This window comes from Camponotus floridanus, unplaced genomic scaffold (genome assembly GCF_003227725.1).
Source record: "Camponotus floridanus strain SB8 unplaced genomic scaffold, Cflo_v7.5 scaffold231, whole genome shotgun sequence".
Taxonomy (NCBI): domain Eukaryota; kingdom Metazoa; phylum Arthropoda; class Insecta; order Hymenoptera; family Formicidae; genus Camponotus; species Camponotus floridanus.
In genome coordinates this window covers 14,173-31,308 of record NW_020229361.1, presented here as the reverse complement: position 1 = coordinate 31,308, position 17,136 = coordinate 14,173, and the positions used below count along the sequence as shown (strand labels likewise).

The window sequence follows — 17,136 nt, the reverse complement described above, 5'->3', positions numbered from 1 at the left end:
GGCACGTCCAAACTCGATTTTCGTCTTCGATGACGTGGCATGCGACAAGCAAGATACGATAAAAGAGTACTTCTCAATGGGTCGTCACTCGAACGTCGACTGCTTCTATCTCTGTCAGACGTACGCGAGAATACCAAAACATCTTATACGCGACAACGCGAACCTGCTGATCTTGTTTAAACAGGATGGTACCAACTTGAAACACGTGTACAACGATCACGTGAATACTGACATGTCGTACGAGGATTTCAGTGAATTATGTCGTACTTGTTGGCAGCAAAAGTATGGATTCCTAGTGATTGATAAGGACAGTGCGTTTACGAACGGGCGATACAGAAAAGGATTTAACGTGTTCGCGATACCGCAAAACGATTAGTCGCTGCCGACATTCCGTCGAGAGGGGTAAAACGCTCGACATTCCGTCAACATGGCTGAAAGCGATAATATTCGTGAGCGTGAAAAGATTGCGAGGGAGATTGAGAAAACGAGCGAATCGATCCGCAAGAAACATCGTGCATTGAAGACCGGTAAACTCGACGACGATATCGCGGTCAAGACTCATTTTAGACCTATTATCGAGCCACTACAAAAAATCGCCGACAATTCTAGCTTTATCGCGGTGAAAAACGAGCCGGAGAGTAACGCTGACGCTATAATTAAAACATTACCCATCGAGCGGTACAAGAAGAAAGAGGAGAATGAGAGTAACGCTGACGCTATAATCAAAACATTACCCATCAAGCGGTACAGGGAGAAGGAGGAGGAGGAGGAGGAGGATGCGACACCGAAAAAGAGGAAACGATTGAAGGCGAAGCGTTTATTGATGCCGCGTACATCGGATGAACTGCTGATAACCTCTACACCGTTCGCGACAACGAGAACTGTACAACAATCCACGATACCCAAATTTCTTGAGATCGAAGAAGTTTTCGAAAGCCCGGTCAACCCGCTCGAATCATCCGTTCGAAACAGGTTACAAACGTCGCAAGGTCAGGAAATGTTACGAGAGCACTTGGGACCACTCGGACAAAAGTACATGGGCGTTCTTCTTAGCGGCGACGAAAAAAAAACGAGATCGATCACGTGTACGGTGTCTATTTCGATGAGAATGGAATGCCTCTCGGTAACAAACGATTCGACATTGACAAAGATGACTCTATAATCATAGACAAAGTGAGATACATTGGTATACCAGGGCATTATACGAGTTGATCTTCAAGAGAATTCCCGATGACGTCATATACACTGAGGACGATGTGCAAAAATATAAGAACATATTTGATAGAGTATTTGCGAGATTGTCGCGGGAAGCAAGCGCGAAACCGGAGGATAAGAATCCGCGAGGAAAAAGAAAGAAGAGAAATTAATCCGACGATAAATCTAAGTCTTTTAACAATAATAGTCAGTTTATTATAACCAATTATTACACTAATTACACAGTCTTAAATTAATTATGCGAAAGCGATTTCAGAATCCGCGAGCAACGGAGACGACTGATTCAATCCGCGAGCGACGGAAGAACGTTTTTTCGTGATCGAGAGATAAGTGAGCGCGTCGAGTACTTTTAAGCCAAGAAGCGCCGTGTTCCGCGAGCGCGTCAATTTATAGTGGAGCCCTTCTCGAAAGATCCCGATTTTTCGTGAACTAATATAAATGTTCAAAACGAACGGTTAAGAATTTATTTATTTTCCTTGGATCTTTCGAGAAGGGCAAGCGCTGTTTTTAAATTGCGCTGACAAAGCGATATCGCGCTAACGGCTGCCAGGGGCGCCGAATGATCGCTCGGACCCTCGCTCTCTTTAGCGAGGGCGTTTTGAACATTTCCGCCCGCCTCGCCAAGAGCGTTTGGCGAAAAGAATGGCTAGCGGAGGATATGTAGCTCGTCGGACGTTCCGAACTATTGTGATGGAGGCTCGTGATCTCCATGACCGTTGATGGGTAGCACGACGAGTTTCACGACGGGTCGTACCAACTCGGAGGCTGCGGTGCGCAATGTAACTACGCGAACTTGACCATCCTCTCCGGGGTGGATTTTCGCGATACGCGCGAGTGGCCATTTCGTGGGTGGTGTGAGTTCGTTCCGGATAAGGCAAAGTCGGCCGACCTTGAAGCCCGTCTCCTCGCGCAACCACTTAGGACGGTGAGTAATGAAGTGGAGGTACTCCTTCGACCAGCGTTCCCAAAAATGGTCTCTCATTTTTTGCAGGAGCTGCCAGCGGGATAAGCGGGACGTTGGTTCATCCAGCAAGGATGGCTCGGGCACTGCAGTCAAGGCGGCTCCCACCAGGAAGTGTCCAGGCGTCAGCGCAGCCAAGTCCTCAGGGTCGTCCGAGAGTGCCTGCAGCGGCCGCGAATTAAGGCACGCTTCTATCTGAGTGAGGAAGGTACTCATCCCCTCGAACGTCAGCTTGGCGTCGCCAATCACTCGTCGGAGATGGTGTTTGAGCGACTTGACTGCGGCCTCCCAAATGCCTCCGAAGTGCGGCGCCGAGGGAGGATTGAACTTCCACTCGATCCTCTCGGAGGCGAGGCTGTCGATGATCCGGTGGCTTTCTGGCGTGCCCGCGGTGAAGAGGGCTGTCAGCTGGGAATCAGCTCCCGCGGTGGTCCCGCAGTCGCTTCGAAGGCTGCGACAGATGCCTCGGCGAGAGACGAACCGCCTGAGGGCTGCAAGGAAGGCCTCGGCCGTGTAGTCGGAGACTACTTCGAGGTGTACGGCTCTGGAAGCAAGGCAGACGAAGACCGCTACGAAGGCCTTGTAGGAGTCCGCGCCCTTTGTTGTGCGAAGTTGAATCGGCCCGGCATAATCGACCCCAGTGTGAAGGAAGGGCCTCGCTGGCACCACGCGCTCCCGTGGAAGATCGCTCATCAGCTGTTGTGGGGTCGCCGCCCGCCATCGCACGCAAGGAAGACATCGTAGGATAGCCTCCTTGACAAGTGCTCGACCCCGTGGAATCCAATACTGTTGGCGGATTAATGAGAGAGTGAGCTGCGTTCCGCCGTGCAACGCTCGTTTATGGCAGTCGTCCACAATTAGCCGAGTGAGGTGCGAGCCCTTCGGCAGGAGGACGGGGTGACGCTCGTCATAGGCTAGGATGGAGTGCTTGAGTCGACCCCCAACTCGCAGGAGACCCTCGGTATCTAAAAAGGGACTAAAGCGAGCAAGTGAGTTTGATTTATTTAGGGCAAGGCCCTGACTTATTAATTTTAACTCGGCCCTGAATTTTTCAGATTGTACTCGCCGGATCCAACAAACTCGAGCTCTCTCTATTTCCTCAGCGGACAGAGTACTGGGGAAGCGCCGTTGAGTGCCAGTGGCCCGATTCTCCCTTACTCTCAGCCACCGCCGACACCAGGCTGTCACGCGTAGGAGCCTCTTCAGGGAGGAGAACCGCACCAGCTCGACGGCCTCGCTCATCGGCGCTGCTGTGGCTTTGACATGGACTCGAGTGCGCTTCTCCGGCAGGTGCTCTTCGGTGATGTGGCCGACGGCGGTCGGCCATGCGGTGGCGTCTAAGCTTAGCCAAGGCGGACCTTGCCACCACAGCGGATGGCTCTGCAGTTGGGGGAGAGACCTCGGGAAGCGCAGTCGGCTGGGTTGTCCTGGCCTGGAACGTGATGCCACGCAGCCTGCGGAGTGGTCCTCTGAATCTCTGAGACGTGGTTCGCGACGTAGGTTTGCCACCTGGATGGGTGGCCGCGGATCCAGCCCAGCGTGACGGTGGAGTCCGTCCATAGGTGAAGTGGCGCAGTCAGGTCGAGGATTGCCAAGGCGTGTTTGGCTAGTCGGCAGAGAAGGACGGCGGCGCTTAACTCCAAACGAGGTAAGGACACCTGTTTGAGCGGTGTGACCTTTGTTTTCGCGGTGATGAGGCGGACAATCCACGAGTCGTTTGATCATGTTTTTAGGTACACGACAGCGGAATATGCTCGTTCTGAGGCGTCGGAGAAGCCATGGACCTCGATGCGGGTGCAAGAAGGACCCAGATTAATCCAGCGAGGTACTCGGATTTGCTCGAGTACTGGTATCTGGGCGTGAAAGGTGACCCAAGCTGACGCGGAGGCGTCGTCGAGCGGGGCGTCCCACTCAAGTCCTTGAAGCCAAGTCGATTGAAAGGCAATCTTGGCGCGGACCACGACCGGTGCTAGCCAGCCGAGAGGGTCGAATAGCTGCGCCACCAGAGACAGCACAGATCTCTTGGTGACGGATGGCAGTGCGATGTGTCGGGTGGCGAAAGAGAAGTCGTCCGTGGCGGGGTGCCACTGCAGTCCTAAGGTGGAGTGAGCCTCGTGTGGTCGCCAGTCACGGGTCTCGCGCTGCAACCGGTGCTCCGGCGGGATGTCCCAGATCACCGCTGAGTCGCTGGCTGACCACTTCCGGAGAGGAAAGCCGCCCGCCATGCAGATACTGGACAGCTGTTTGCACATCTCCTGGGTCTCCGCCATCGTCGCTGCTCCGGTCAAGATGTCGTCCATGTAGACATCTCGCAGGAGAACGGCCGCTCCTAGAGGGTACTGCTTACCCTCGTCCTCAGCTAATTGCCTGAGAGCGCGCATCGCTAGAAACGGAGCACACGCTAGGCCGTAGGTTACTGTGCTCAGCTGGTACTCGGCAGGGCTGTCTTGCGGGGAATCACGCCACAGGATCCTTTGCAGATCCCTGTCATCCGGGTGTACCAAGATCTGTCGAAACATCTTTTCGACGTCGGTGGCTAGACCGAAGCGGTGCCGTCGCCAACGGAGTAGCACGTCGGCGAGCGGAGGTAGCAAGTTCGGACCCACCATCAAGTGGTCGTTGAGGGTTCTTCTCGAAGTAGTTGGCGTGGAGCCGTTAAAAACTACGCGCAACTTCGTGGTGACTGTTCTTTCGCAGCACGCCGTGATGCGGCAAGTAATGCACCGGTTTGCGCGACGTGGCGTCCGGAGTCACGCGAGACATATGACGCAGGTCCTCATACTGCCGCATGAAGTCAGCATAGAGAGCTCGAAAAGGAGGATCCCGAGCGAAACGTCTCTCCATGCTGAAGAGAACTCGTAAAGCCGTGGAGCGCGTCGCCGAGAAGTCTGGCAGCGGGGCAACAACCGGCAGACGTACGACGTACCGACCGTCCGCGGACCGCGAATGTGTCTGGCGGAAAAAGTTCTCGCACTGTTGATCCGCGGGCGAGAGAGTTACCGCGGCGTCGGGTAGTTCTTCTTGCTGCCAGAACCTTTGTACGAGAGCGCCTAGGTCTTCCTCGACCAGGCAGTGATGTGCTGACGCATGGCGCGATGTGGACGTCGTACCAACGGCCCCAGACAATATCCAGCCCAGCGCCGTCTTTTGTGCCACAGGTTCCCGCGATTTCCCTCGTCGAAGTCCAGCCTGGAGGATCATGGCGTAGACGTCTGCTCCTAGAAGGATGTCTATGGGATCCGTCGCCAAGAAGTCCGGATCGGCGAGTTCCAGCCCATGGATGTGCGTCCACGCTCGACGATCGGCCTTGATTCCGCCTTCATAAAGTGTGAGCCGGGGGAAAACCAAGGCGGCCACGCTTATTAAGGGCCCGTCGCGCAGGGAGCGGATCTGAAGAGTGACTTGACCGCGGGCGAGGCCCGTCTGCTTGCCGCCGATTCCATACACGGCGACGGAGGTAGGAGACCGACCCAGGCGAAGACGTTGGGCCAAAGCTTCGGAAACTAGCGAGGACTCCGAGCCCTGGTCAACTAGTGCGCGTGCTGTGTGAGCGCGGCCGAACCGGTCCAGGACGCGAACGCGCGCGGTAGCGAGGAGAACTGTCGTCGTCGCCTCGACTTTGTGTTGCGCTAAGTGTGACGTCTTAGTGCTCTCGACGGACGGACATGCCTCGTGGAGGGTCGTGTGGTGACGCGCGCGACACGACGAACAAGTCTTTTGAGAAGCACACTCGCTTACCTTGTGCCTTCCTAGGCAGTTCAGGCACAAGTCGTTCGCCTCGACGTGACGCTTCCTTTCCTCCGCCGTCTTGCTCTGGTAAAGGTCACAGAACATTATATAGTGATCCTGACCACATAGGGAGCAGCGACCTCGCTTACTGTCCTGCTTACGTGTGTGAAGAGTGCGAGTCTTCTGTGTCGGACTCGGATGCGGTTTAGAAGGAATGGCCTCGACTTTGACAGGCTGCAACGATTCTAAAGTGTGCAGCCGACGATCCAAGAAGAGCTGCAGTTTGTCGTACGAGAGTGGATCGTTGGAATTACTAATGAAATTCTCCCACTCTCGGCGAGATCGAGGATCGAGCAGGTCAACGACGAGGTGCACAAAAAGATCTTCACCCTTCGTGATCGGGCGCCCAATGCTCTCCAGTGATCCTACCGTGCTCTTCACGCTGTGGCAAAGTTTGCGCAGTTCCACCACGGACTCGCTCTTCAGCTTCTGGAGTGACGTGAACTGGGAGATGTAACTGCGCACCAGGAGCCGCTTGTTCTCATAGTAAGCAATGAGAACATCCCATGCGCGTTCGAAATTCTCGCTTGTCGTGGGCAGGCTTCGAATCAATAATTCTGCTTCTCCTTTCAGGCATGTCTTCAGGTAATGGAGCTTCTCGGCTGAGGACGTGAGAGTGTCCCTTCCGATTAGCGATTGGAAGAGATCACGGAAGGCTGGCCAATCCTCGTACTTCCCGGAGAAGTGGGGCAGCTGGATCCTCGGAAGAGTCGTGCGGAGTGCTTGTGAGGACGGCTCTAACCCTTTCGTGCCAGCTTCCTTTTCTTCCGTCTTGAGGTTACGCAGGAGGTCCAACAGCAGACCTTTATTGGCGAGGTAGGCCTCTTCAGCCAGAGCAGGTATGTCGAGTCTTATGTACTCTGAATCGGCCACTTGGTCGAGATAATTCAAGAGCTCATCGTTGTGCGCGTCAAACTTCGTCGAATACCTTTCCAAGGACTGCAATCGCGCCTCCACTGCGCCCACCGTGATCTTGGCAGCGCCCAGCTTCATCAGGTTCTCGTGAGTACGGGCAATTTTGCCGTAGAGATCCGTTGCGGCGGTGATTGTCAACTCGGCCTTGCGACTCATGATGACTGAATTTCAGGTGACTGGTGTTCGGAGCACAGAAAACCACAACACTTCGCACTCACTCCGCGTCGTAGAAAAACCGGTCACTAAAGATCCGGCTCGAAGGACCAGCAAATGATAGAGTTTTTGCGAGATTGACACGGGAAGCAAGCGCGAAACCGGAGGATAAGAATCCGCGAGGAAAAAGAAAGAATAGAAATTAATCCGACGATAAATCTAAGTCTTTTAACAATAATAGTCAGTTAATTATAAACAATTATTACACTAATTACACAGTCTTAAATTAATTATGCGAAAGCGATTTCAGAATCCGCGAGCAACGGAGACGACTGATTCAATCCGCGAGCGACGGAAGAACGTTTTTTCGTGATCGAGAGATAAGTGAGCGCGTCGAATATTTTTAAGCCAAGAAGCGCCGTGTTCCGCGAGCGCGTCAATTTATAGTGGAGCCCTTCTCGAAAGATCCCGATTTTTCGTGAACTAATATAAATGTTCAAAACGAACGGTTAAGAATTTATTTATTTTCCTTGGATCTTTCGAGAAAGGCAAGCGCTGTTTTTAAATTGCGCTGACAAAGCGATATCGCGCTAACAGCTGCCAGGGGCGCCGAATGATCGCTCGGACCCTCGCTCTCTTTAGCGAGGGCGTTTTGAACAATATTGATGGCGACGAGTGCGCATAAATGTCAACATGATGAGCAAGGTCAATTAAAGAGCAACAAGGAATACAAGTATAAACAAATAATCGCGCCGTTGATGTCGATCGAATTGAAAAAGAAAAAATCTGGAACGGTAGTATTCACACCTCGCGCAATGACGCTAACCGACAATAAGATCGATTACGTGCACTGGGACGATCCCAACGAGCTAGTGGATCACCCTACGATTGCTCGATGCTTCGCGTCGAGCTGGCCACAACGCTGACGACAACGAGATCCTGTCGATCATAGAAGAGCTTCGCGAAGCCGGCATTATAAATTAAACGGTGTCTCGACAAAACTAATCAGTCGATCGACGTCACTCGCATAAAAAAAAAATGCCTATCAACAAATTTGGATTATTCGAACGGAGAAATGAAGAAATCAGCACAAGCGATCATTGGGGTAAATTGGTGACAAGTTACTTGCGTCAAAACGCTCTGTGTCGCGTCGCTACGGACTATGACGCGAGGTCGCGCAAGATTCGCCGTGTAGCGCAACCTGAGGCTGATACCGATGCAGTCAATAAACTGTATGTGGAAGAATGCGTTAAAACGTTGAAGAATCAACAGAAAGAATCAGACGAGAAGCTGACTGCATTCGAGAAGGACGTGCGAGCTTTGCAGACTGCGATAAACGAGCTTCGTCATACGATTAACACTAATTCAGAAACGGTTATCAACCTGTAATGTGCTGTAGTGAACGGCTTAGGAGCGGCTGTTGTACAATTATTAAACATCTACAAAGGCTTATCGAACGGCTACGAACGGTTATCGAGCTATAATGAGTGGCAGTGATCGAAGAGGAAACGCCCTCGAACGAGGCTACGAATGATTCAAGAACAGCTGCGAACGAGGCTACGGGCACCTCAAACACGGCTGCGAACAAGGTTATGAACACGTCAGGAACGGTTACATACGAGGCGGCATACAAGTCTGGAACGGCTACGAACGAGTCAAAAACGATTGTCAACGAAGCTACGAACGAGTCAGAAACGATTGTGTGAACGAGGCTATGGGCTACTTAAAAGCGACTACCAACAGGGTCAATCACGCCAACAAACGGCTCAAGAACGACAACAAACGGGTCAACGAAGCTACGAATGGGTCAGAAACGATTGTGAACGAGGCTACGGGCTACTTAAAAGCGATTACCAATAGGATCAATTACGTCAACAAACGGCTCAAGAACAACAACAAACGGGTCAAGAACAGCAGTGAATGGCTACGAACGGCTATTGAACGGCTATCGAACGGCAGTGAACGGCTAAGGAACGGCTTAGGAACGGCTAAAGAGTGACAATGAATAATAAAACGTACGGTGATACGTATCGTTTATTTGATCGACGAATCGAAACGATGATCGGGAATGACCGAGGAAGCGACGAAACAACATAGTTTAGAGAAACGGCAGTTGGTGAACGAAATGCACGCACCAGCGAGAAAAAATTTCCCCCGAAGAAACGTCATAGTGCGGGGATACGATGACCTGTGGCAAGTCGACATCGTCGAGATGCGTCCGTACTCTCGTTTCAACAGAGGTTACAACTACATACTCACTGTCATCGATGCGTTGAGCAAGTACGCGTGGCCGTACCACTCAAGAGTAAAGGCGGAAGCGAGACAGCTGACGCTATCGCCGAGATAATTCGAGATAGCAAGAGATGTCCGAAAAATATACAGACGGATATGAGGAAGGAATTTTATAATGCCGACGTGCAACGGCTCATGCGGAAACATGACATCAATCATTATTCTACATATTCGACATTAAAGGCATCGATCATTGAGCGATTCAATCGCACGCTGAAAAACGACATGTGGAAGATGTTTATGCTAAACGGATCTTACAAGTGGATCAACGTGTTGTCGGGATTCGTATTGGATTACAACGCGCGCAAGCATCGAACGATCGGTATGCGGCCCGTCGACGTTACTCCTGCGATCGCTGAAAGATTCTTGGCTACTGTGTACAACCGTGTAAATATCGCGGGTCCGGCGAAATTCAAAGTAGATGACTTGGTACGCGATAGCAAGTACAAGACAGTTTTCAAGAAGGGTTACACGCCAAATTGGACAACCGAGGTGTTTAAAATTATAAAAGTGCAGCATACTAATCCCGTAAGCTATCTACTTGAGGATTATCGCAAAAAATCTATCGTTGGAGCGTTCTACGAACACGAGTTGCATCGCGCGAATTATCCGGATGTGTATCTCGTGGAGAAAGTACTGCGCAGGAGGGGTGACGAAGTTTACGCGAAATGGCTGGGATTTGACAATTCGCACAACTCTTGGATACATAAGGACAATATGATTTAATTAATCATACAGTGTTTATTTTCAAGAAATGAAAATATACATAAAAATCCTTATCAATATTCCTTTTGATAGTACATGTATTTTTAATAAGATATAATAAAATGTATGCGATACACATAAAAATATATGAAATATAAAAAATACAAAAAATCCTTATTAATATTCCTTTCGATAGTACATGTATTTTTTAAATAAGATAATAAGATGTATGAAATATACATTACATAAAAATATATGCAATATAAAAAATAAAAATCTTTATTAATATTTCTTTTAATAGATAGTTTATCACACACATTTTACATTTTATATTTTACATTACATATTACAATGGTATCCTATAATGTCCCCACGGTAATGTATCTGTGGTTTCGGGTACGATATACCGCTTATCGTCGTACGGACCCAAAGCAATTTTTGTCTCGTGAATCGTGTATACTTTGTGCAGTTTAGATCGTATACCCGACTGCTGGCGCGTCATTTCAATTTCTTCTTTCAAACACCGCATGTAATCGTCAAACGTTATCGTTCTCACGACAACGTTGCTCTTGACGCCTTTAACTTTCTTCGTGTCTTTCTTTCCGTCCACTCGTAACGCGTACATCTTTGCCCTGAGCCCGATGAATTCGGTCATTATCGCATCGTTATTTTCATCTTTCATCAGACCCGGTACTTTTTTATTTACAAGCGGTATATCGTACGCATTGTCCATCGCATAATCGCTCGTGTCAAATCTGGCGATATCGCGCTTCATGTTCTCATTGACATCCGCGCACTCAATGTGATATACGAGACTGTCCGTATCGGTGTACATGATCTTACATTTGTCGCGATACAGAGGAAATATGTACTCGTGATGAAATTCGTACAGACACGTCTTGGATATGTCGAGTATGCACATACCCACGTAAATCGGTTTGTAAAATTTCACCTCGAGTTTACGCAATTCTACCGCAATCAGATTTTCCGAAAAAACGCTTCTGCTGTGGAAATTCGGTTTCGCGATCATCGCTTCCGCGCCGTATCGTCCGTCCCATTTTGTTAATAATTTTACATCGACACGATTCCGCACATTTTCCATCGTTTTACCAAACACAGCATTATTCATTAATTTGTATAAATTTTTTTCGAAATCGTTTTTCGCGAGTGTTCTGAAATGTGTATTTAATTCTATATAATTTCGAAGCCACGGAGATTGAGAAAACTGTAAAATTCTATGTATTTTTGTCACACGAAGGCCGTGACGTGTACACTGCTGTAGGTTACGGTAGTATATCACGTAACGCTTCTTATCGTATAACGTTACAAACAGTTTGAATTCCCGCTTACCGGGCGACTTGTCGCGCGTCAGGCAAAACGGTAGGTCGGTGTGGGTATCGTGAAGATGTTGCGGGTATTCGAGATCGACTTCGAGGCTATAGCCTGTAGGGGAATCTAGCGCTATAGATGATGCGTCAAAATTCGACGCGTCGTCGACCCATCGAAAATCGGTATAAGGCAACGGTTGGCACATTGCCCATCCGTATAAATTATTAACGTCAAAATACATCAAGTACGACGATGATTTCGATGGATCGTACGACTCCATGTACTTGTTATTAACGCGCGCGTATCTGTTGGAACATTGACTTAGACCGCCGCGTATACCACGTTCAATAAACATAACCATGTCGATCTGTAAGCAGCTCGAACGTAATCTTCGTATGCTTTAACATGGTGTCCCACGTGTATCCGGGGAGAGTGTAGTAATACGCGGAGTCGAATCCGTAACTTTTGATGCAACTATCGCGAAAGTTTTCGAAAATATCGGCTAATAACGTCGATTTTCAGATACAAATCGCTATATTCGCCCAGCGTTCGAATGGAAAATCGCGTCCAGATGTTCTCGGCGTGCGCGTAATCATTCTCTGATATAGTTTCACCAGTCAAGGAACTGTAAAACGATTCGTGCGGTGGTAAACGCGTATCTTGCAACTTGTCCACAGAGTCGATGTATTCGTACGGAAAGACGCCCTTCCGTATTAATAAATTGAAATTTTCAGTTGATAAATTTTGAAATTCCGATTTAAAAATTTTGAGTTTGTCTTTGTCTAAAAATGATGCCAATTTATCGAGACTCTATGCGAGAAATTTAAAGGAATCGATGAAACGTAATTTTATATGATTTTTTTATTTTTCTTCCATACAAACATCTTTTGTAAACGATATATTTTTCTTTCGTTATCAGAAATAACTCGACTTTCCCTTCGAACGCAACTATATTCGTAACTATATCCTCGATAATAAAGTGTGAATCGTAACCGGGTAAATTGTGAAAGACTATAGGAATACAAAAAGATTCTTTATAATTTAGATTACAATTTGAATGCGCGGGACCTTTGTACCGCCCGGTCAAATGACAATGATCGCGTACGCGTGTATCGTCTTGCGCGAACGGTTTCTCGCATATATGACATTGAGTAGCGTGACAAATTTTTTTTCATTTTTCGAACGTCAAATCTACCATGGGGACATTAATCGATAAAATATTCTTAACGCGAATCGCTAAATTTTTAAGATCTTCGACGAACCATGCTATACAATCGGCGCTACGACGCGAATGATACGCCGATAAAGATTCGTCGTACGAACAATGTGCATAATAAGCTATGCTAAATACTTGGTGGTGTTGGTACAATTTTTGTTGTTCTTCCTCCGTCTTGGCCAGAACGCATTCTAGGTCGGCGTACACGACGAATGGAATCCGCTCCTTCCGATTGAAGTTGTTGAATTTGAGCCACTTGTTCTTATCGCTCGGCAATCGCATAGCGCAGTCATTCATCTCACGACAGTCGACCGTATGCGACTGCAACTTGTCATCTGAACTAAAATAATGCAGACATCTGTAAAAGAAAAAATTTTTTTAAATTAAGATTTGAACAATTTGTTATATAAATTATAATTATTTGAATTATATAAATTAAACTTACCGGTCACATATACTTCTTATGATCTTTTTTGCTCAACTGTGAACTAACAAGTCGCGATAGATTCTTGATCCACGCGAAATGTCCGACGCTGTTGTTATCGTCTTCCACGTATAGCAGATTCACGTGCTTATCTCGCTTCTGTTCCGAAAGACGTATCGGGGCAATGTTGTTCTCTTTCTCGATGCTGTACACGTTGCTCGAGATATTGTTTGCGAGTTCAAATTTTTTAATTTGATTTACAGTCACTGGAAACACAATGTCTCGGAGATTCTGTCGCGTAAGGTGGGTACAATGATTCCCGTTCCATCTTTCTTTCTGCGGGATATAGAGCGGCGACCACTGCCCACGCGAAACATGCATTGTCTTTAGATTGTACGTTAACCATCGCTTTCTTCGTCGCAATCTCTCGCGGCAATTTAATATAACATCCCGCACGCATTGGATTATATTTATTAATATTCACAGTCAAATTCGCGACAATGCCCAGCCACTATCGCGTTCCTGAAATTCGTCCAGCGATGCTAGAGTGGGCTCGATAACGCGGCGCTCGTACCACTCGCGTAAATCTGATGTGCGAAAGAGTTCACAGTTTCTCGTATTTATACTTTTATTTGTACGCTTATCACCCGACACAAATTCACCGTTAAACACTGTATTTACTTTTAGTAAAAGGATCCAAAAGCCTTGAACATAACCAAAAAGATCTGTGAGTATTTTTTAATTTTTATATATAAGTAAGTAACATTAACATCAATTAATGCTACATTTTAGGCGAAATGATGGCTCTTGATGCTGAACCATTCGCACTAGTTGAACGAAAAGGATTTCAAAGGTTGATGAATTACTTAGCACCGCAGTATCCATTACCTTGTAGAACATATTTTTCCGAAAAAATTATGCCATATCTCTATAAAAATTTAAAAGCATATATTAAAGAAAAATTAATTGCTGCGAAGAACATATCATTCTCAACCGATATTTGGACTAGTCCAACAAATAACGAATCATTCATAAGCCTGACAGCTCATTTCATTCGAAGTGACGATATGAATAGAGAAATACTTGTACTCAGCGCGAAACACTTTCCTGGCAGTCATACTGGTTCCAATATCGGCCAGATATTAAATGATGTGATGGAAGAATGGCAAATAAGTTCTAGTCAAATTCATCTCATTTTAAGGGATAATGCTTCTAACATGATTATAGGAACTGGTACGCATTTTTATTTTTAAGCAATTTTAATATATAGTATTCGTTTCGTAAAAATGGAGCTATGGAATACGGTTGACTAATTGATTTAAAATTATAGATATTGTGTATTTTATTTTACAGATATGTTAGGAGAGAGTGTAGGATGTTTTATTCACACTTTACAACTTGTAATTCACGATTGCATTTTTAAAAATCGAAATTTCGTTGAAATTTTGGGAAAATGTCGGAAAATTGTTGGACACTTTAGCCATTCTTCACTCGCCTGCTCAAAACTCAAAAACATACAAGAAAGTTTGAAATTGTCAGTTCATAAGTTAATTCAAGATGTTAGCATGGAACGCTACATTTTATATGTTGTCAAGGCTTCATGAACAACGGCAAGCGGTAACTGCATATGCTGCGGAGAAAGACATTCCAAGCCTTTCGGCTATACAATGGAATATGGTAGAAAACGTTATACGTGTTCTCCAACCATTTGAAGAAATGACTAAAATAGCCAGTTCAGATTTTGAGACAATTGGATATGTTATTCCGGCAATTGTTACTCTACACTCGTATCTTTCAAAACGACAAAGAGATACTGGAGTAGTGATGTTGAAAGAAGATCTCAAAAAAGCTATGGAAGAACGATTTCTAAATCCTATAGGTATTCCTATATTACATTTGTAGTGATATGGTTTGCTCGCGTTTTGTTTTCTTGGTAAATCCTAAACATTTCTTTTCAATTGCCTTAAATAGATTAATGCATTTAGATATAACTGAATTACTTTGTGGAACTAAGGCTTAAGTGCATATAAATCCATTGCAGATTAAATTCGAGTAAATCTTTTAATTACCTTAAGTAAATTGATATTGTTAATTGTAACTAGATTTTTTCGTAGAACTAAGGTTTAAATGTATAGTCTTAAGTTAGTTTGTAAAGAGAAATGAATTTTAATAAATCAATCTAGTTTTGTCTTTTGTCGAAAGAAGAAGTCTTTTCCTTTCTATTATAAAAACTTATTACACATTGTTTATTACTTTAATGAATTCCCATTATTATTTTTTCTTTGAAATAAATAATTGTATTTTCTATTGTTATATGTAGGACTCAATGTCAAGGATCAAAAATGTTTTGTGCTCGCTACCGTATTAGATCCAAGATTCAAAACAAAATTTTGTTCAGACGAAAATAAAGCCAAACAGTGGATTGTTGAAGAATTACTAAAAATGAATAAAGGAGTGACTAATGATACCGAAAATAGTACGCAGAGTCATAACGTCAGCCCTTCTCAAAGACGAGATGTCATAGGTGAAACACACGAAGATATTTGGAAGTGTTTCGACGAAATAGTAAATAATTCAAAATCTGATACTGATAATAGTCTTGATGATTCATTAATCAAAACACCGCTTGTGAGACAACCAAGTGACAGAAGTAAAAAGAAAACAGCTGTCTACAATGCTGAGCTAGCGAAATACCTCATGATACCACTGTCGCCTAGAAATGAGGACCCTTTAATATGGTGGAAAACACATGCTCTGGAATATCCTAATCTAAAAAGTTTGGTTATAAAATACCTAAGTGCTCCTCCTTCTTCTGTCGATTCAGAAAGACTTTTTAGTGCGGGAAAGTTAGTTTATTCTGATAATCGAAACAGATTGTCACCGCAGAATGCTGAAATGTTATTGTTCATCATGAAAAATTTACTAATATTAAATTACAATTTTTGATAATTCTTATGCAAATAAAATATAAAATATCATAATTAAATCGGATACTTTTCTTGGTTTTTTTATTATTACCTTGTATCCGGCAAATATCCGGCAATCCGGCCGGATATTTAGTCTACCGGATATTCGGCGGGGTATCCGGTATCCGGTATTATATTATTTCCGGATATCCGATATCCGGTATCCGGCAAATTTACTATCCGGTACATCCCTAACTTTTACACTGTTGTGTCTTTTTATAACGTCTTGGATTTGCTCGAGCACAATGTCTTCGGCATCCTCGAGAAATTGACGAGGTTCGATATGGTTTGCATTAATCACAGCACCGGTCAGAATACGGCTATCAAACGCGGTATCGATCTCTCGCCAAACGCCTTTCCGCGTTATTATCATCGCTGTAATCACCATCACTGGGAATAAATCGTCTCTGCAATCGAGTTTTTGCACCTTCGAGTCGCGCGATTTTAGCCACCAGAGATTGTCTATTTCCGATCGAGAGTCGCGGACGCTTAACACGACTGCGTTCTTCGAGCTCTTTGATCAATTCCTCGCAACGTTGCAGCCATGCAAAATACTCGCCCAAGGTGCCAATTTGGCGAGATCGCTCCACCAGATCGCTTTCAGTCTGCTCGATGTTTTCCATTTCTTCCTGTCTTTTTTTACACTATGTCACAGTTTTCTACGGAGCACTTGCACGTGACTTTTACATACACACGATAAACAATACCGTTCGCTATCTTGAACGTAAAATCGCGCAAAAATCTTTCTAACAGGATACCACTATACTCTCCTACAACTGGCGTGTCGATGCGCTCAAATCACAGTGACTTCAATCATCCCTGTATTTCTTCTAAACCTTTTTATCTTTGTGTAAAATAAATAAGTATGGTGTATCGTAATAATCATTTTTTTATTTACATCTCAGAAAAAATTCGTTTTCTCTCACACGCGTGGCAAGAGCATAAAGCAGCCGAACATCGGTGCTAATACGTTGCAATTCTTCCAATAAAAAATATGGAAAATAATTTTGGGTTGGCCCTAATATCCAATCCTCTTCAAATAGCGCTGTTTACCAGCCGGACATCGGCTTATGTAATATTGTACTTTTATTTCATACTTGTGATAAAAAACATCCAACATGTCCCCAAGCGTCCCCCACGTCTCCGTACTATGATTTAATATATTTCAATC

The 17,136-nt window shown here is 45.7% G+C and overlaps 3 protein-coding genes across 3 annotated transcripts; 1 reads left to right on the top strand and 2 right to left on the bottom strand.

The window, feature by feature from the left end:
- Positions 1–1,897: 1,897 nt before the first annotated feature.
- LOC112637985 lies at positions 1,898–3,901 on the bottom strand. The gene has a single exon (XM_025408831.1). It carries the CDS (start codon positions 3,899–3,901, stop codon positions 1,898–1,900), a length of 2,004 nt encoding a protein of 667 aa, XP_025264616.1.
- A 930-nt stretch (positions 3,902–4,831) lies between these two features.
- LOC112637984 lies at positions 4,832–6,864 on the bottom strand. Its single transcript, XM_025408830.1, has 2 exons — positions 6,861–6,864; positions 4,832–6,789 (listed from the first exon to the last, which is right to left on the bottom strand). Exons 1-2 carry the CDS (start codon positions 6,862–6,864, stop codon positions 4,832–4,834), a joined length of 1,962 nt encoding a protein of 653 aa, XP_025264615.1.
- A 1,883-nt stretch (positions 6,865–8,747) lies between these two features.
- LOC112637983 (zinc finger BED domain-containing protein 4-like) lies at positions 8,748–14,252 on the top strand. The gene is made up of 2 exons (XM_025408829.1): positions 8,748–8,949; positions 13,792–14,252. Exons 1-2 carry the CDS (start codon positions 8,748–8,750, stop codon positions 14,250–14,252), a joined length of 663 nt encoding a protein of 220 aa, XP_025264614.1.
- The last annotated feature ends 2,884 nt before the right edge of the window (positions 14,253–17,136 follow it).